Below are 22,032 nucleotides of genomic sequence, written 5' to 3' on the forward strand. Positions count from 1 at the left end.
AGTTTAAAACCATTCCCCCTCATCCTGTCAATGTCTGATTGAGCAAAAAGTTGCTCTCCATTTATTTTATAAGCCCCCTTTAAGTATTGAAAAGCTGCCATAAGGTCACCCCGGAGCCTTCTCTTCTTTAGGCGGAACAGCCCCAGCTCTCTCAGCCTTTCTCCATAAGAGAGGTGCTCTCTCATCAACTTCATACCCCACCCCCCAGACCCGTTCTAACAGATCAACATCCTTCTTGTTCTGGGGGTCCATATTCATTAAATATCATATTCATATCGTGTCATATTCATTAAATTCTGTAGAAGGAACTACAAAGATGGAGTTGGTCTGGCTAATGAATTGCATGTCTAAAGTTGTGCCTATAAAGTCCTGATGGTCTGTGTTATTTATGACAGCCAGTGGGTGTTACTACTGTGTTGTTCAAGCAGTTGTCGGTTGCTGACTGAATCATATGGACTCATTCATGAATTTTACTTCAATGACTTAAATAATTTTTCACTTAATAGTTACTTATTTTTGGATTGCCTATGGAGCACCAGTATGCAAAGATCTTCTTAATGAAATGACTAATTTGGAATATCTTCATTAAGTGTATTCTTATTTTCTAAACAATGTGTTGGTTATTAAAATAAGGAAAGATATTTGACATTCATATCAGAGCAGCCTTGAGTATCTCTTGGAACGAGTTGCTTCTTTCTGATCTTTTACATTGATTCATGCTTATGTAAAAACCATCTTATGCAAAAAAAAAAAAAAAGCAAATCTTGTTGGCTTGTCAAACTGTGGATTTCTGTGCACACTATTGCATTTCTTTTCATACTGTCTGTTTTCCTTAGTTATTTTTAAGAGTTGAACTGCTATTTTTGGATTATACTCTTAGCTGTACTTACTGTTTGGAATAAACTGAGATTTTGGGGAAAGGTAATCTGTAATATTTTTTCAACCAAATATAGAGTTAATCTAAGGAAATCTTCAGATACTGGAATTCCTTTCTCTTACAGCTTTTTCAATCCTTCATATGTTCATGCAGAGTCACCTTTCGAAGACTGTGTTGGCTGTATATTGCAGTTAGGACTATTGTGCATTGATTTGTCAGTCTGCCTTTTTTCTTTTGAGTTTCTTGAAAATTAATTAGTATGTTGAATTAAAGTCTAGATTCTGGTTTAAATGTTGCTATTAACAAAATACTTCTAATTATTAACCAGGCTTTTATGAGTTTTGTTTTTTCTTAGTAATTATTCCGCTCTTAATGTTCCTTTAAAAATAAATAAATAAATAAAGTTTGAATGCTTTTTCTAACTTGTTACACATCTTCCAATGGACTTTCTGTAGAAAATTTACTGTTGCTTACCAAGTCTGTCTTAATCCACAGTGTTACTATTTTACAACAGGAAAATAGATGGGAAATTGTTTTTATTTATCCAAACAGATAGATGTATTTTGTTACCAATTACATGTTCCAGGTCTATGGTGTATGTATTTTTTACCAAATGTAGTGACAAAATATGTCTTAAATTGCCTGTTTATAGAACCTGGAACAATGTATATAGGCAGTAGTTTAGGAAAAAAATAAATACTTTATTTAAGGGTATTAAGGAATCACACAGTTGTAAGGTGACTTGTATGTGTAAAGCTATGCACGTTCGATTATGTGATTATAAAAAAAATGCTGTAGTTCTTTTCTGAAGATACTTAGCTGCCTAAATGAAGTCAGGTTTATGGTTCTGCTTTAATTCAAAAGCTGCTTCTTTAATACATGTATTGCGCTATGTAGTATTTTGTTGATTCAATTATGTAATTGCCAAACTCGTGTTTGAGTTTCCCTTCATATATCATTTATTATAAACACTATGAAGTGTTAATAAATAGCTTCTAAAACCAACTGAGTGGAATGGAATGGAAAAGAAAATATACAACTCTTTTTTCAAAGACCTGACAAGAAATCTCAAAATGAAGCAGCCAGGCAAATTACAAACTTAAAATCACCAAAGAGGCTGTAAAAACAGTCAATTGAACTCTGATATCACTAATGTAATCAGCAGGTCTCCAAGAAGCCCATTAACACTTTAAGTAGTCTCATTCATAATGATTAAACAAAATTTGAAGATGATACACCAAGTAAACATTATGTATATAAAACAATGCAAAGCAAATAAGATTTCCCCTGCAATCTTGCAAGCAAATTAGACTGTAAAAGAATACTAGTTGTGAAGACTATTGTAATCCTGAAATTCGTCCACTTAAAGAATTAAAGACACTTGATGAAAAGTTGTAGAAGTATTGTATGCACTGTATACAATTTTTTCTTCAACAAAAACACTTAACGGTTTAGAATAGATATTTGAAAATATTTTAGATATGCATAGATATCTCAATATTAGAAATACAACCACAAACCTTGATTTGAGTGGAACTTGTTTTTTCAGTGTTGTGAGTTTTCAACCTGAAAGTTTTGCTAAGACAACGGTACTGCTAAATTTAAAAGTACCTTAATTAAATAGAAAGTGTTGTTGCATAGTATTTTCATTGAGTTTTATATCAATTAATGTTGTTTTTTAATACTTAAAGTTCTCTAGAATAAAACTGTAATCGGCCAATCAGCAAATGTCATTCCTCCACATCTATAAGTAGAGCTTTGTCATATACTCTGAAAAGGGTGTGTTAAAGTAAATTTGGAATTTGCATCTCAGCTTCTCACAAGGCTACTAAGAAGTTGAAGCAAAATGGTAGACCTAATTTTTTTTTTTTTTTTTTACAATTAAATAAAATGGTTAATTTAAATAGCCAATAAAGCCCTCATTGTTAAGCTTGCATTACTTCAGGTAGTAAGAAACTGGGTGATGATTTATTTTCTTCTGTAAAATAGTATTTGAAAGAATATTACTTACCATAGCAAACGTCTGTACATTAGCTGAAGAGCCTGTAATAACAGAAAGAGATCTTCAGAAGGTGCTTTCAGGACTGTTCCTTACAGTAAATTTGTACTTCTGTGGTTTCCTACAATTAAAATAAAAATGGTAATTTTCAAAAATATCAGTATTATATGTTTAATGATTATTAGTAAAAGCTGTGCAGGTAATGAAATCTGTAGAAGAATGGAAATAATTCTGTGTCCTGCACTCTCTTCTAAGTGCCTGTGAAAAGTAAATAAAAATGCAAAGTTATTAGCAAATTAATATTTATCTCTTAAGGATCTTTGATTCTGTTGCAGAAGTTTTTAGGATCTTGAAATACAGGAATTGTACCTGTCTACAGCAGTTCTTTCTTAGCAAAAATCTCTTTTCAGAGAGACCAAGAGGAACAAAGCAAATAATTTTTAAATTGAGTTTTCAATTTATAAGATTTAAACATGTACTAGACTGTAATGACTATAATCAGCTATATTAACTAAACTTTAAATTTTTCAAAACATTCTTAAAGCTTATTTTATATGTACAAGTTTTAAGGTCTCTATGGAGGATGTAATTTTATTTTTATTTTTTGTACTATTGATTTAAACAGTTAAAATAGTAAGATGGATATTTCTTCAGAATCAGAGAAGGTCATTACTGTTTTTTTCGTCTGTATTTATATAATAAAATTTATTGCACAAAATTAATCACAAGCCATTTTAAAGACCATATGTTTCTTCAGCAGGTTCCTGTGTATTGCTGACTCTTCTTCTGTTTGAGTGGTCATAGTTTATCACCTTAGATTTAAAGATATATATTCTACTACACTGACTGTTGCTGCTTTACTGATGTTTAATTATTAATAGTTAATTATTTTACTGTATGTTAGTTTTGGTCCCAGACTTTTTATTAAGAATAAGTGAAATGATGAAATAGCATCTGACTGAAGATTTTAGTTCAATTTAAGAGAGATTATGCTGCTACGTTTTGTTTTTCTTATAGATACAAAATTTGAGGGCTGGAAGTGGTAGCCTCAGAATAAAAGGCTTGGAATAATAAATCTTGAGTTTTGTTACCATGCGTTCTGTTTCTTATAATTTCTACACATACATATGAAAAATGCAAAATACGTGTATTGTTTGTTTTTAACAGATTGGGCAACTTGCTTTTAAAGGCATGAAAAGACTAAACCGAATCCAATCTATAGTTTTTGAGACTGCCTACAACACAAATGAGAACATGTTAATTTGTGCGCCCACTGGAGCTGGAAAGACCAACATTGCTATGCTGACAGTCCTTCATGAAATTCGCCAGCATGTTCAGCATGGTGTTATCAAAAAGGATGAGTTTAAGGTAAGAATTTAATGAACCAAATAACTGCTTTTTAACTGGTGAAGTAAAACCCATTATATGCAACATGAAATTGGGAATTTTCAAGAATATTATATTTTTCCAAGTTGAAGATAAGGGTAATTTTGATTTACTTCATTACTCTTCAAGTTTTTCTTTTTTCTGTTCTAAAAATCTTATTATGCAAGGGAAAAAGCTATGAAAATGCATTTAGCTTTGATGCAGAACCAATTTTCAAAGTGATGAGGCTATGTAAACAAAATCCATTGTTCTTTCAGCTGCTGCATGCTCGTCCAACAAAGATAACTACTTTTCATATATCACTATTAACATTTTTCACTGTGAGTGCCTGGCATCATATTTCACAATAAGTTGTGATTTGTAATAGATGCCACGAAACAAACGACATTGTGGGGTTTGCTCGTTTATCAAGTGAGTGTCCCTTTGGTTACAGATTGTATATGTTGCTCCTATGAAGGCTTTGGCAGCTGAAATGACAAATTACTTCAGCAAGCGTCTTGAACCACTAGGTATTACTGTGAAAGAGTTGACTGGTGATATGCAACTGTCAAAAGGTGAAATTCTGCGAACACAGGTATGCTTAATATTTGAAAATATTGTTCTTTGTACTTTTGTATTTTTCATAGGTATGCCGGTGTTTTTCTTTAACTGTCGTTATGAAAGTGTTAGTGAAGCAGCTGAAACATTATTACTGCATCTAATTATGTTGGTTATGTTCTAAAATGTGACATTTGAGAAGCAATTCAGAGCAATTAAAACGCTGATACATTTGAAATATCTTAAGCAATGTGCTCATCAAACTTTGGGGGTTCTCCCATTCAGTTTCACAGCTATGCCTTGAAATAGACCCTAGTGAGCCACTTCTGTATAAACTTCGAATAACATCATACCTGATTTCCAGCTTGTGAACATTAGTGGATTATGCCTACCCTTTCAGAATTGTAAGACAATAGTTGCATTTGCAAGAACATGACCTTCCTAAATTCAGATTTGGCATTCTTTAATAACAGTATTTGAAAAGTTGAAAGTCTGGTCGGAAATGATAAATTGAAAATACCTTAATAACACCTTAATAATATCACTGCAAATATATACAAGTGATACATACTTTCTTTAAAAAATAAAATTAAAAAAATTGTAGGTTCCTGTAAATGGCTAATCTCACTTTTCCTCATTTGTTCATAAAAGGAAAAGTAAAAGGTATCACTAGGCTAAACCTTTGATCATTCATAGAAATTAATCAATTTTGAATTTTTAGCTTTGTAAATAGTATTGTCTAGATGGAGATTTTTATGTTTTAGCTGATACTTCTTGTCATATTAATTTTAGGCAAATGCTATTTGTGTCTGTGAAATATCACTTCCCCAAAATACTGACTTTTTATCCGTTCTTAAATAGATAAAATGTTTTTTGTAGTTACCTTTCTTCGGTAAGACTAGAAAAATCTCTTTGCATAGCTAGTAGATATATCTGTTTGTAATTAATAATCAAGAGGATCACTGCAGTCATCTACTTTGAAGTCCTGCATAACAGTTTTCATCATTAGAATATCAATATGCATGCATATTGATGCACAAGGACAAAATAATGTGATAACCAATAAATAACAAACCCATATCTGTAAGTAAGAGCAATGTCAGAATTACTTTGAAACACCACCTGCCCAAAATTTATATTTACAAGGTGAAAAAGTTTTCAATAAAGACTTTTTAATAAATTATTTACATAGACCAAATTGTCATTTCAAATTACTTCCGGTTCTTTTTTTCCACAATAGTTTTTGGCTAGGGCACACAATGCAGTAGATCAGAGTTTTGACAGTAGAAAGAGAGTATGTATAATCACTAGTAAACCTAAAGTGACCGTGGAAAACCCTGCTCTGAAATACAGTGATCTAAGAAGGGAATGAACGTAGAACAGAAAAGTGCTAGTTCCTAGTTTGCATCATAATTCATAAAATCTCACCGCATTACGTAAAACTGTGCTTACATCCAATAAAGAAGTAAGGAAAAGAAAAAAAAGTAATTTCAGGTGTCATTAAGAAATATGGATGGAAAATGGTTTACAGAGTGAAGATTTTATTTATTACTTTAGCAATGGGAAAATATTAATATAAACAAAGTATTCATTTAGAGCATAGTTACATAGTAATTTAAGTTTAGCAAGAGACTCTGCTTCATCATGCTCTCCTATTTTAATCCAAAATACCACCCGCTAATAGTATAAATATTATTTTTCTTTGTGGGAAGAGGTTAAATTAGATTTGTGTGCAAAAGTCCTGAAGAACTGGCAAGGTTATTTTTTACCTAGTAAAAATTTTTTTTTTCATGCTACAGACAGATCCCATTGCTTTGAAATTCATCTTTTTATGTGAAGTTTAATAGGGATAGTACATACAGTTTTGGAGGATAAAAAACAGGAGTAAGATCATCAACAGAAGCAGATGCTGGCATTTCATGTTGGATCACTGTTTCAAAACATTGGAGGTTCTCTTTTTAGGAGACTGAATGCCTGATCTAAATCTTCTGTGACTGTAGACTTTTGCCTCTTTTCTGAGCGGTTGAATTTTCACCATCTTCGTTTTCATTCTCAAGTGAATCAAATCAGTCACAATGAAGGATAGAAGAATGAGGTGATTGTCAGGTGTTAGTTAGAAGTAGAACTTCAGTGACAGTCCTGATAATTTTCTCCTTTCTTCCCATTCATCATGCTTCATCCTTCATACTTTGTGTATTTAAATTTGTGTATTTTGTAAGTCATTACTTGCATCTGTTATGCTTATTCTGATGAGGAAAAATTGCTTTAGCTGACAAATTGCTAACTATCTCACTTCCCAGGAATTCATCTTTAATTAATGGAGTCTGCCTACAGGAGTCTGTAGACTCTGCCTCTAAATTCCCTACAAATATTTTTAAATATTGAAAAAGTTAGCCAGAAAGCATTTATAGTATTATGCATGAGATGATTTTGCTTCCATATTGTTCCATACTATGTTTTGAATATTCTGTCATTCTAAAGCATACTTCAGACCCCAACATTTCTAAAAAGGTTGTGGTTTTTTTTTTTTTTTTGTTGGTGGTGATTGCCTTTTTTTTTTCTTCAGTAATGAAATGCCTTTAAAGAAATCCAGATAATTGTTTTGTTGACCCTTCATACAGCCTTCTAGCCTTCTCCCTACATCATGGGCAATGAACTATTATTTATCTACCTATAAGATGAGGGAAGCTGGATAAAAACTGGAAGACCCAATTTCCCTTAATGTTTCCATGAAAATTAAATGTAAATATTTAATATGTCATTTTAATGCTTCAGAAAAAATAGATCCAGAGTCCATTACTAAATATTTTTTTACATAAATGTTTCACTGAACCTGGGAACAGAAGAAAATGAACTTAGTACAAAAAATAAATAGCCCTAGCTATTGTACTAGTTCTGCTAAAGAGTTTATGTTACACTTTTTAAAATGTCTATCTTAACTTTTTTCATGCTTTAAATAAAGATGCATTAAGTTTTTACTTTTCATTTAAAAAATAAATTAAAAAAAAATCTGGGGAAGTGTATTTCTCTGTAGTTTTTTTTCCTGTCAATTTTTTCTCTGTTTGTATATTGACTTTCTATTATCTAGGAATAACTGATGCTTAAATATCAAATAAACCACTAATGACATTAAGTCTACTTTAGCTGTGATTTATTGTTTGGTAAGTTGTTTTTGGTATGTTAGTCTTAGTGTTTAAATGAAAAATACTAGAGAGTAATAAATTGCATCTTTTGCTGGGTAGCATTTGAGATAATACAGTTTTACGTGTTTTTTTTTTTGTTTTGTTTTTAAGACAATGGATTATTTGGGTGATTGGTCCATTTGGACTTTAAAGTGTGTATATATACAGCTACTCTGTCTTTGTTTTACATAGTCTGGAAAATTATATAACAACTTCAGAATCAAGTGGTGAGCTTTCAGATCATCTATCTCTGACTTTGTGTTTGCAACAAATATAGTAGTAACAGTTATCTTCCGAAACTTCAGAGAATGCAACTAGAATTGGAGCAGTATAGACATGTAATGCAATCACCAAGTCTGAAGGCATTGTCCTTCACTGGCACATAAGCATATGATTACTCTTAACTTTTGCAAACCTGTGGCAGTAGCTAGGGAGTTGCAGAAATGTCTTCTGACCTAAATAATTATTAACTTTAAAAGATTGTGGGCAAAAATAAACATGTATAAGATAATTTATCTTTAATGTTTTATACATACATAACGAGAAACAAAATTAAGATCCTTGGCATAACCCAGTGGAAATTTAGCAAAAATTTCTTCTACCTGTATAAACCTTAATAATAAAACAGCCTTTTAAGAGTTTTATTTATTTTTTTAAGGAAAGCTATTATACTATTCTATTGCATCTCCAGCTTCTGTAAATGTTCATGACTCTTACACTAGTACATCAGCAGTTTTATACAAGATTTGTTACAGTATGATCCTTGTCTATGGTTAGGGTCTAAATTCAAATGAGTACATTTAACCAAGACTGACATTTTAGAGTTGAAATAAATTTTCTATCATATTTTTACTTTACTTTGTGCTTCAGGCATGCAGATATAAGCCAAACTTCTTTTACTGGGCCTGTGTCTCTTGCCTTGGAGGCTGTCAGCCTGTTGTGAGCCTTGCTCACTAGAGATACATCTTAATGTTAAGGCCAGATTATCCATGCTTTCTCTGTTGCTAAAATTACGTAGTAGCTGATAAACAAATCTGGTCAACATTTGAAAGCAGGCTAATTTACCCAGTCTATAAACCTCTCTATATCTCTGTTCCTTCCTTCTCATATTCTTGGAGTTAAGGGGATTCAGGGAGCAGGAGGATCAAGAGAAGGAAATTTATTATCTTTAAAATAAATATTATGTGAAAATGAATCAAACTATTGTGTCATAATTCTCCCATTTCTGCCCTATTGAATACTTTTTCTTTTGTAACTCTTGAAATATAGACTTATTTTTTAAGTAGCAGGTGTTTCCATTTTTGTTCTTGTTGATCAAGAAAATGATCTTGCAGAAAGCAAGGTTATTTATTCAAAAATATTATTATATTTCCTGTAGTGTTTACTCATTGCTAAAGTACTTTAACATTCAAAAATAAAAATAAAAATGTATGCTTTTATGGAAGTACAAGGCAGTACCTGTCAACATTAGCCTGCCAACCTTCACAGAGACAGACATTTCTAAAATTTTAGTTTTCTGCATGCCTCCAAATACCTCTGCCTTTTTTTAAATCATGGATTTGATAAAAATTAATTCCCTACCCAGTGGAAGAAAAGGGGTGCTGGAAACAAACTGTGTATCTGATCTTACTCTGTTTCCAACTTAGTGTTTTTAAACATTTCTGTTTAATACAGCTAGGAAGTAGGGTATTGGGAGTGGCATTCACTCATTTAAAAAACAAAACAAAATAAAAACTTCATAAACTTTTGTAACTTTACAACTCTGGAAAAATTTCAAGATACTCAAATAATTCAAATTCAGAACCTAAATTTGTAGTGTCCTGCATAAATGAAATATGCAGAGGCATAAAGTGAAAGATTAGACCATCAGTCAGTGCAGTGTAGCTAAATATATATATATATATGTATATATGTATATATTAAAAAACAGGTGATGGGGAAAGAAAGTTGCTAAACCTGACCTGCTTTATCAGGCAGCTAGCTGTCATGTGTTCCCCGCTAGTTAGCCTGTGTAAGGTAAAGTTGCGTTCAGAGTTGATTGTTTCTTTCTCACAGTTTATGTAAAAAGTATCTTAACGTTTTGTTAAGAAACAATCCTTCAAAGCTTTAGATTTGAGAAGTAATAGCACTTTCATTTGCCAAGTGCTGAATGTGTTGAAGAGCTTGAAAATATGAATGATTTACAAGATACCAATTAAGGAGGAAAAAAACGCATCAAGAACTAAACAGTTACGAGGCATCCATGCCCAGATGCTGGCAGGGGGCTGCAGGGCTCTTCTGTGAGGAGAGGCTGGGGCTGCCCCGTGCCAGTCACAGCCATTTCAAGTCATCTCCAGTGGCCCCACCACAGGGCATGGCCAGGCCCAGCAGCCAGGATGGCAGACCCTCAGGGAAAGAAGGCTTGAGGAGGGTAAAAACACTGCACAGCAGTTGTGAGAAAGAGAGAGAGAGAGAAAGAAAGAAAGGAGTGAGGAAAAATGTAAGAGAAACAACCCTGCAGACATTACAGTCAGTGAGGAAGGATGGGGAGAAGGTGCTGTATGTGCCTGAGCCAATATTCCCCTGCTGCCACTGGAAGTTTTGGAAGAGACCACAGTGGAGCAGGTATTTCCCTACAGCCTGGGAAGACTAAGGTGGAGCTGACATCCACACTGAAGTTAGGTTAAGTAAACTGTGACCCATAGAGAGGAGCCCACACAGAAACAGGTTTATCCTGGCAGGAACTTTGGCCCTTAGTCCACAGGTATGCTGGAGCAGTGTGTTCCTCGGGGACTGAAGCCCATAGAAAGGACCCACACTGGAGTAGTTCATGTAGGACTGTGTTCTGTAGGATGGACCCCACACTGGAGCAAGGGAAAAGTGGGAGGAAGAAACAGCAGTAACCAAGTGTTATGTACTGACCACAGCCCCCGTTCCCCATCACCTTGCACCGCTTGGTGCATCAGGAGGTAGAAGACTTGAAACAAAGTGGTGAAGGTGAGCCTGGGAAGAAAGAGGCTTAAGAGGAACGGTGTTTTAAGGTTTGTTTGGTCTGTGTTTCTATCCTACTCTCTTTTAAATTGGCAATGAATCAAATTAATTTTCCCCGAGTCAAGTCCGTTTTGCCTGTGACAGTAATTGGTAAGTGACCTCCCTGTCTTCATCTCAGCCCGCAGGCTTTTCTATCTTATTTTCTCTCCCTGTCCTGTTGAAGAGGGGGAGTGAGAGAGTGGCTGGATGGGTCTCTGGCAGACAGCCAAGGCCAACCCAGAACAAATGTAGTTGTAGTTTTAGGTGTGGTGTTTTGTGTTTGTGTTTGTTTTTTTTTTATTATTTTTTTTAATTGAACTTAGTTTTAGCTGATTTTTAAATTAAATGTGTTTGTAGAAATTTTAACTTTGATATTTTAAATCCAAGATAAATATTTTATTAGCTTATTGCAAGTTTTATATAGCTGTGGTTTTTTTTATTTTAGCTATCTATTTATACTAAAAATAAGACTAGTTTAGAACAAAAAGGCAGTTGTTATTGAAGAGCATGCGTAATACAACAGTACTGATAAGTGTTTTTGAAAACAGCAGTGTTGCAAATGAAAAGAGAATTTGTGTATGATACATTTGCATTGGCAAATACATTTGTCTGATTACTGCACAGAATGCTTTTCTTGAGGAGAGGAAATAGCCTGAAGGACTGAATGTATTCTGACATCTCAAAGATTAGCTGATTAATTGTACTTGTGATGGCAAAGCAGAAGTGAGAAGTGAAGCAGAGACCACAAAAGCATCAAAGCTGAATAGGGCAAGCAGTTCTGAGAACAGCAAATGGCATCAGGACCTTTCAGTAATATGGATGATCAGTGTGATAGATTCTGTCAGCTGATAGACTGTGATATTAAGTCATGAAGGCTTTATTCCCTGTTGGAATCTGATACTAATAAAATGGAATAATGCTTTTTTCTTAAGTTCTTATCTGTAATATAAAACTAATCAAGTCTGAAACTATTTGAAGCAAAAGAGGGCTATAAGCTTGGTGCTTTCTATTTCATCTACAGCTTGCTTTTTCTTATACTCTTTTTCTCATTTCCTGCACATTAATAAGGTATAGAGATGGTTCTGGGTAAAAGCAAATAGTGAGCTTGATTCCTGCTGCTTTTTTTTCCCCATGGAAATAAAAATACGTAAATTTTGTTAATTTTTACTGTATTATATTTTGTGATATCGGTGTATATATGTGCTTTCCATTTAATGTATATAAAAAGTCCACTGTTAGAACCTTATGCGTGTAATAAAGGGGTTCTCTACACTAGTTACTGATTTACTTTTTTTTTTTATGGTTACCTATTTCATGTGCTTTTATGCTTATATGTAACCAGAAATTAGGACATCTCTGCATTAGGAAAAAGGGATAAATTTTTGCACTTAGGAACTGGAAAAAAATAAGTGATGACAGAATTATCACTAAATCACGTTAGATATGAAGGATTTCTTTTTGACTGCTTGACCTATTTAGCATATAAGTAGGTTGAATTGTGATAAATGTGATAAATCCACATAACTAATAATGTAAATGTCCACGTCTTCCAATAAAAAAGATTTTTATATAAAAAAGAAATCTTGAAAAACAAGACATTGTTTTAAAGACTAGTTTTCTTGATATTCTCTCAGTCTATTTCATAGGTTTTGGTAGGAATTAATAAGTTCTGTGCAGGTGGCCTTTCAGGGAGCATTTAATAAAGAAATCAAATTTAGGAGAATTTTTTTTTTTTTCCCTGAGATTGTCAATTGTTATCCCATTCATATTACCATATCATTTTGTGAAAACAATAATCCACCAAAAATACTTTATATAATTCAGCATATGCAATCTCAGATGCTTTCTTTTTACTTCATCACTAACTTTTTTCTTTCACATCTGGTATATTTTGTCTGTCTTTAGGCACTTGGACTTTAATCTCCAATTAAATGCTATTGTTTTTTTGCTTGCAGTTATTGAATGCAGCTGTATTACTGCTGCCTTTAGATACCAGTCTGTTTTCTTCTTGGAACAGAGTGGTTCTTTGCTCTGGAAACTTTGGATGCTTTAGACACAATAGAATCTACTTTTTTGTTTGGTTGGGTTTAGTGTGGAAGAGGATAAACTGTCATGCAGTGGTCAACAGAAGTGATCCGGAGATTATAAAGCTCACAGATATAGAGAAGCCTTCCTCTTTTCAAGTTCTTCATTTCAAAACAGTTGAGCCTAGTTAATAATCCCTGTTCCAATATGAGTAGAATGAAAACTAGTCCTGAATTCAATGCACACCAATGGCTGCAGGAGCAGAATATCCTCTTTTGATCAGCGTTTGGATGGGGAGATATAACTTTTCAAAGGACATCAAAATCTAATACAAAAAAAAAAAAAAAAGAAGAAAAGAAAGAGGATGGGACTAGCCTCTCTTTCTGACCAAAGTTTCAGAGTATTTCTCAGTAGTACTATCGTGCTAAAAGAAAATTTCCTTTCTTCTGAATTTTCAAATTAACATCTTTTTAAAATAAGTCTATCTGCATTTAAATGAGATGAAAAAAATCACTTTTCAAATGAGTTAAACATACCAAAATGTTTTGAACAAAAATTTATATAGCTGACTCATGTTCAACAAGAACAGATGTTGGATTCTGTGCCTGGTATGGGGCAATGCTGGATGAACCTATAGACTGGGGGGCAAGAGGCTGGAGTGCAGCCATGTGGAAAGGGATCTGGGGATTTTGGCTGATGGAAAGCTCTGTATGAGTCAACAGTGTGCCCTGCTGGCCAAACGGGTGCATTAGGCACAGAATAGCTAACTGGTCGAAAGAAATGTCCTACTGTACGCAACATCGGTGTGGCCTCACCTCGAACACTGTGTGCAGGTTTGGACTCCTTATGTAAGCAGGATATAAAATTATTAGGATGTGTCCAAAGTAGGGCAAGAAAGATGGTGAAGGGACTCAGGTGCCTAATATAAGGGTAGCAGCTGAGGATACTTGGTTTGTTCAGCTTAGAGAAGAGGAGGATGCAGGCTGTCCTCATTGCACTCTACAAGTTTGTCGTGAGGAGGAGCAGAGTGGGAAGTGCTGATCTCCTCCCTCACCTAACTGGTGACAGGACACAAGGGAATGGCTTAAAGGTGCTTCAGGGAAGTTCAGATTGGACAGGAAAAAGCTCTTTACTGAGAGAGGGTGGTAAAGCACTGGAACAAGCTTCCCAGGCACCTGATCATGGCCACAAGCCTACAGTTGTTTAAGAAGCATTCGGATCTAGGATTTGGATCCTAGATCTGTTGGTTAACTCTTAAGTTGCCCTGTGTGGAGTACAAGTTGGACTCGATAATCCCTGTGTCCCTTCCAACACAGGATGCTCTGTGATTCAGCGACTCAAGAAACATCAAAATCTCTTCATGCAATATGATTTCTGTATCCCAAAGTCATCTCCACCTCACTCTGTCATCTCCATATGGGTTGTCTTCATTTCAGAAGACTGAAGTCTGAAAAATAAAATCTTACTTCTGGCTTCATTTTCCATGCTACCTTTAGGGCAAATTGTGCAATAAAAAACACTATCCAAGATATCTTTGAGGCAGTAAGGCTTGCTGGAATTACAGACTATTACATATGTTTTTTCTGCCTTTTTAAAGGTTTTCTGTAAATATTAAATGTGTTTCTTGATTACCGTCAAGTTCTGTATACAAGACTTAAAATCAGAAGGGATTTGTATACAGATATCTACTGTGTTGTGTTTGATTTGAAGATGTGAAATACTGCTTTTTGAGGTCCTGATCTTGTTAGTCACTTCACCAGTAAGCAATGCACACTCCCAGCTCATAGCAAACTAATGGTCAATAACATCCAGCTCCTTACCTGGGTTGAGTGTATTCTTCTTGGATTTTGGAGGGATAAAGTGGAATCCCAAAAGGTTTTTGATGGATAAACAGAGGCAGAGAAAAAAAAAATATTTTTTTTTCTACGACCATCCTCCTCAGAGTTCCAGAATAGGGAATAACAAAAGGGAAATTAAGAGAAAATCTGGACTAGGTGATCCTGCCATTGGGTTTGGTAAATCACTAGGATCTGAAACTGGAGAACATACTTAAAGTGAGCACTCGCCGTTCCACTTCTATAGTACCACTATGCTTATCCAATTCACTTCAGGAACACTTGAGTTTTCAATTTCTTAACCTTGTATTAGTTGACCATTTAAAGACAAGGAAGTAGTTTTTCCCTGAGTGCCACTTTTATGAAGTATATGGCTTTTCCACAGTTTTCTCTTTTCCTTTCTTCAACTTGCGGGATTTATAGTAAAGTAGGTGGAAAAAAAAAAAAGACTGATAGTAAACAACAGAGAGACATTTGGGGGCATGTAATGTTCAGAGCCAAACCTCTTTTCCTGAATTCTTTAGCTCTCAGAAATGAAGGCAGCAGCTCTGTGACTTCACATGTAGGATTCTTGATTGTCACCTATGATGAAAATGATTAAGAAATTAAGTTTTGTTTATACAGAGATTTTGGGGTAACTTTTCAGTAGGTTCAGTTGATAAGCTTTTTGCTTAGTTGAATTGTCTGCATTCAGTCTTTTTTTTTTTTTTTCTGTCTCTGGGACAATTCCATTGTTTTGTCAGGCTGATATTGCCAACCTGTCCCTTCAGCATTGTATTCTTTTTTTTTCTTTTTTTCTTTGGCATCGGTCTTCCAATACACTAGTGGTATTGTTGGAAGCCTGTCTGATTTACTGTTGTCCCATTAATATATCTGCCTATGACAGCTAAGATTTTGCCAAAGGGGAAAAAGTACTTATATGTGATCAAATGGTAGCAGTTTGGATAAAAAATGGTAGTCATTTGTAAGGAACTGGAGGTGCTGCCTGTGACCTAAATTAATTTCTAGATTTATGACAGAATCCATCTTGATTTTACTAAAATCAAGCTTCCATGCTTTGGAAATTAGAATCACTACTCCAAGACATTAATTTAAATTTTATTTGAAATAATTTATTCTTTCAAATGGACAGATATAGTGGTTTATTATACTACATGCCTACTTGCCTGCAATTACTGCATAATCTGTAGTATTTTAATACAGCCTTTGAGTAATCTACTTTATGTTTAATAATCAAATGCCACATACTCTGATAAAAAGGTGTAATTGGCATTCTTTGGTATGACTCACTTGGCTAAAATCCTTGTTTAGATTTGGTTGGAAAGTAGGAGTTAATTTTTGTTTTAGCAGAAAAATTTAGTTGAAGTGATGCCAAATAAAATTACAGTAATTTTGAACAACAGGAAAAAATGTTCAGTGTGTTCTGTAGTTAAAGTATATAGGATTTTATTTCTAATTGCATTCTTTGTTGTGTATTCACTTTTATTGGAAGTAATTATATTCATGCCTGACTTAGCTCCGTTTCCTTACAGTTTTTCTAAACTGCTTTGGAAACAGTTTGGGATGTTGGATTTTTTTTTTATTTTTTAATGAACTTATATAACTTTTTGGTATTGTACTTCAATGTATGTATGAAAATACAAAGTTTTCAATTTGGATGAAGAGCCCTTGCTATAAGTATATATTTTTTTTTTTTCCTCCAGTGCACACATTTTTTCATTTACTTCAAGCTTTATCAGAATAAATTCATTTTAAATATATCTGTACTTGAAGCACTTGCATTAATCACTGTCTCTGCAGAGGTTTGATATTACAGTGGAACTTTAAAAGTACTAGTGTACAAATATAAGAAAAATAATTGTGCTTTGGATACATCTTTGATCCAGGCTGCAACTGAATATATTGAGAGGAAGGTTGTTGCTCTTTGGTTGTATGGCTAAGACCAACAGTGTCACCTGCAGGTGAATCGAGTAAATTTCTTAATTTTTTCAAGTGGAAATCTTAGACACACAAGTCACTTATTGAAAATGGGAAGATCTGACTGAATAACTTTCTAATGAACATGTTAAATCAATCTGCTGCTTATTCTTGTTATGAAACTAATTGCATATATTTCATGATTGCCTCAAATAATTTTTTTAATAAGTGCCTGCAGAAAAAATCTTGAAATCATTCTTCTCAATAAAATCTTTCTTATATTAAATATTTTGTCCATTTACCACTTAAAATCAAGCAATATGGGAAATGTCTGTGATTTATGACACTAAAATTTATTTACTATATATATTTTGTATATGTGAAAATTAAATGTTTATTGATGGTTCATCTCCATTCTGCTAGAATATTGCAGAAATGAATAACATGAAGCAAAGTGTCAAAAGTATTGCATTTAGATTTTAAAAAATATAAATAAAGAAAAAAAACCCTCTGGTGTTAATATCTGTTGCATTTGAGTAACAGATATAATGATCTAAGAGCAGTGTTGTACCTATACAAATTAAAATTTTGTTTAAGTAGAATAATATACAAATTGTATTTATGTTGAGAGGACTGCTGTTCTTCAGTCATTTTCTTGAGGCTTCAGCCTCTTCCTCTCTCTGTTACTAGGTTTGTAATTGATAGGAAAAGCTTTTTTAGGTCACGTCTTGACTTTTGAATGACCGGGACCAACTGAATCAATTTCTGTCTTGACCTTAACATGAGTGATATTAGTTGTATTATTACAACAGAGTGATTATGCAGAGGCTAGCGAACTGCATGTTGATTGCAAAATACTTGTAGTGTTTTAAGCTACATTGCGAGTACTACTAATGTTGGTAGAGGGGCTTCAGTGTAATACAGGTGCCTGATGGTAGGGAGAAACAAGCCCAGCTGCAGGTGCTAAGTTTCTCTCCTAGTTCTTCAGTGGAGTGCTGAAGATATTAGGAGAAGTTGCCTTTGAATTTCCTGTACCTTATAAGTCACTCAGGTATGGTGTGTGTGTGTGTATAAATATATATAAATATATCACTCATGTGGAGTCAGAGCATTGAACAATTTGAACAGCTTTGTGTAGACCATCAAGTGTTGGCTAGTCAGCTGTTCGTGTATAGAAACCTCAGTATTAAGTGGTTACCTTACATGAGATTCAGCAGTATTTTAAAGCCTGTTTCTCGAGTCTTTGTAGTTTGGGTTTGCACTGGTTAGAGTTTATTTGCCATATAAGATAATATTTTAGATAGTATCAGCCAAACCAAAGGTTACTTCCTGTCAAAGGCGTAGTGCTAAGCACAAGATTTCTTCCACTTATTTAGTCTTGTTTTAGTACATTTCAGGCAGTCCATCTTAGTTGCCAAGTTGTTTTTGCTGCTACATCCCTTGAAACAGACATCTTCAGTGTTATATTCATTTGGTAACCTGGTAACCTTGGTTATGGGGGGAAGAGTTCCTAATGTAGCAGAACATTTCAAAGACTTTTCATTCATTTGTCTACTGATAAGTAAATTGGATTGTAATTGTAGTAAGTGCAGATAGCTTAATGTGTTTGTCGTGCAGTATGATTCTTGAGATTTTACAGTTTTATGCAGAACATAGTCTTAGCTTAAAGTGCTTCAGAAAGTGCAGTGTGTGTAAGGGTATTATACATGTGATTCTTAAACTGTTATAGTGACCAGCAAAATGATCTGGTGTTGAAAACTGATCAGATAGCATGTTAATGCAATATGTTTACATTCCTCTGTAAATCACTTAATGAGGATGTGACGTTGATGCAATAAGATACTTCAATATTTTATCTCAAGATGGAGAACTGAAAGGCTTTCAGCTTTCTGGAATCTCTAGCTATTCTGTGACATTGTTATTGCTAGTTGATGCCTCCAAGCTCAAAAGTTATTCATACCAATGAGCAGGAAGTTGAGCAAAAGTGGCAGGAGGTTTGCAGGACAAAACACAAACATAAAAAGGAAGCATATTAGAGGTGGATACAGGGACAGGAGACCTGGAAGGAATGTCATTGTGGTTAGAGTATGAAGAGAGGGGGTTAGGTAAGTCAAAGACCATGTGGCAAGAAGCATAAGTAGGTTAAAGGCAACAAGGAAGGCTTCAATAGGTATATTATCAGCAGCAAATGGAAGATGGGAAAACATGGACCCGCTGCTAAAATGGGGTAAGGGACCTGATGACAAAGGACTTGTGAAAGGTTAAGTACTTAATGCCTTCTTTGCTTCAGGCTCTACTATTAGGACCAACTTTCAGCAATCCCTAGCCCTTGAGAGAAATGGGCTGGAGGAGAAACACTTAACACATAGTGGAAGACAGTCAGGTTAGGGCTCCCTGGTACAAGACAGACAGGGACATGAAGGAGTCCATCAAGGGGACACAAAAATGTTAAAGGACAGGAACATTTGACATAAAAGGAGAGGTAGAACAAGCTGGGGTCGTTCAGTCTGGAGATGAGAATGCTCAGAGATATGTGGTCAGCGTGTATAGATACCTGATGTGTGGGTGTAAAAAAAGACTGAGCCAGACCTTCACAGCAGCATCCAGTGAAAGGACAATAGGCAACGGGCGCAAACTGTGATATAGGAAATCCTGTTTAAGCATAAGAATTTTTGGTTTTGTTTTCCTGCGAGGGTGGTCAGCCATGAAACAGTTGGTCTAGAGAGGAGGTGGAGTCTTCATCTCAGAGATAACTCAAAATTCAACTGGATGCAGTCTTCAGCAGTTTGTTCTTGGTGACCCTGCTTTAAGGAAAGGAGGTGGACTGGCAGATCTCCAGAGGTGCCTTCTCACTTCCTGTGAACATCAAGATTAGTCTATTTTGATGGAATTGCCTATGTGATATTTACTGAATGTGTCGATAAAATATGAGCAAGGAACTGTTCTAGATACCATTTTGTCTGCTTAACTGTTCCATGTAGTTGTTCCTGTTTAATGATGAAAGATGTCATTTTGTCAAATTTCAAACTTTCTTTTCCAGTGATGGAAGGTTAATAAGCAGTATGCTTTTCATGTTTTTGTATATAAAATTAAGACTGAAAAATCATTAAAATACATTGTCTAAATGTTAAATTCTAAAGTGCAATGAATCTTAGTAAGTAAAAATAAATAATGCCTCAACTGGAGTTCTTAAGTTAATAGCAAAGAATCTGAAACTGAATTACTTCATGGTATGAACTAATTACTCATCTTCATGTGAATAATTATATTAATTTATTAAAAACACCAAATAAAATATTATTGTAGGATGTTTTCTCTGGGGCTTTTTTGGCATTGAGAATGCCAGTAAAACTTGTAGGCAGCTACTTGCAGAAATATATTTTTCAATAGTGTCTATTATCATTAATATTTTATCTATGAAGTACTTGGAAGAATGATTTACTTTCGTTGGTTTTAATGGCCTTTTATAACTAAAAGGGTTCTGTGCAAAAGAAATCCACATCTATAAAATTACTAACTGCTTTGCGCTTCCAAATACTTTTTTAAGCACTGTAAATTTTACAGGATAAAAAAGCAGTCTTTTATAGTTAATGCAAATGATGCATTAAGTTAGACCCTTCTCCCAGAGTACAATTTAAAGGTACTCAGAAGTCCAATTATCTTTGATTTAGCTGTAAAAATTGCAGAATAACAGCTGTGCCTGCTGAGTGAATATTCCTCTGCAAAAAGATAGCTTATTTGAGTAGAGTTGAGGACAGGTTTCTGAGGAAATGTTTGCCTCTTTTGGCTCTCTTTCAAATTTTACAGCTTCTGGTCAGTTGAAAATGCAACAGACTTGAAGTAAGTTACAAAACAACATCAAAGCAATTTAGAATTTATATCCTCTAAGTTGTCATTTTGCATGTTACAGCATATTTTGGGTTGTTTAGCATTTATTTTGACTGTGGAACAAAAGAAAAAACACTTTAGACTTCAAATTAATACTTACAAATACTGCAGATAATCTTACAATATATGACTCCATCTAAAAGTACAGACTTTTCAATACTATATTACAAAAATATTTTAAAGAATATTCTAAAGAACCTAAGTTGCTTTCGCATGCAATACCTATACTGAAGCACACTCTACTATAGAATTAAAGCATATTGAATATTAGTATGGAGTATATTTTATAAGTAAAGCATATATTCGTAGCATATTAAATTATTCATATAGTGTATAATTAGAATATGCTGTTTAGATATGTGTTTAGAAGTGAAATTTGAAGGATGTTTTTTAATTGAAGTTTTGAGGACAATTGCCTTGGTGTGAATGCATCATTAAGTGCAGTTATGTACACTAAGCTGATGTTAAAACCTTACGAAATAGGACAAGCATTAATCTAACCTGTCTTGTTTTGCTAAAATAGATGTGATACATATATTCCACGATTGACAAATTTTTTACAACATCCTGATGACAGAGCTTTCCTAAACTTCCTGATGAATCTCCGTCAGGAGATTCACTTTTTTTTTATGTAGTTTACAAAAATCTATTTTAAACTTAAGTCATACACAAATTTTATTATCGCTTCCCATTTCTGAATGTCTGTCTTCCCCAGCCACTGCTGCTTGCTTTTTGAAGACTCTCAAAGTTGTAGTTATCTGCATTCAGTCATGGTTATTTAGTCTAAGCATCAATTCATTTAAATTTTTCTTAAATGTCATGCTTCATTTACATTTAGTCATTCTCATTTTTCACTTCTGGACTCTCAGTTGTTTTGCACTTCTTGGATTAAGTTGCCCAAAACAAAAAGTTTGCTCCAAGGTCATTCTGCTGCTGAGCAGAGTGAAAGGTTTATTTTTATTTAAGACCCGAGGGAACGGCTTGAAGCTGCGATGGGCAGTTCAGGCTGGATATCAGGAAAAGGTTCTTCATCGAGAGGGTGGCTGGGCACTGGGACAGGCTCCCCAGGGTAGTGGTCACAGCACTGAGCCTGCCAGAGTTCAAGAAGCATTTGAACAACACTCTCAGACACAAGGTTTGATTTTTTTTTTTTTGAGTGGTCCTTTGGGGACCCAGGAGTTGGACTCAGTGATCCTTGTGGGTCCCTTCCAACTCAGGATATTCTATAATTCTATGATTCTGTGATTCTATTTAGCATGTCCAAATAACAGCATTTCTGTTTCAAGGTTTCATTTTTTGCACCAGCATAGCATTCTTCGATCACTTTCAGACTGGTGTGCTTTTTCTCTTTCCCTTGCCCAGTTTTTACATCCTGTA

At 34.3% G+C, this 22,032-nt stretch overlaps 1 protein-coding gene across 4 annotated transcripts in view; it reads left to right on the top strand.

Annotated features, from left to right (window-relative positions):
- Nucleotides 1-22,032, top strand: part of ASCC3 (activating signal cointegrator 1 complex subunit 3) — a 286,385-nt gene that overhangs the window by 72,988 nt on the left and 191,365 nt on the right. For all 4 annotated transcript variants that reach the window (XM_066994482.1, XM_066994480.1, XM_048066536.2 and 1 more), the window contains 2 exons: nucleotides 4,044-4,244; nucleotides 4,696-4,836. In XM_066994482.1, coding sequence (XP_066850583.1) covers nucleotides 4,044-4,244; nucleotides 4,696-4,836 — 342 coding nt within the window. The remainder of the gene's footprint in view (nucleotides 1-4,043; nucleotides 4,245-4,695; nucleotides 4,837-22,032) is intronic.

The sequence above is a fragment of the Anser cygnoides genome, chromosome 3 (assembly GCF_040182565.1).
Source record: "Anser cygnoides isolate HZ-2024a breed goose chromosome 3, Taihu_goose_T2T_genome, whole genome shotgun sequence".
NCBI classification, from domain to species: Eukaryota; Metazoa; Chordata; class Aves; order Anseriformes; family Anatidae; genus Anser; species Anser cygnoides.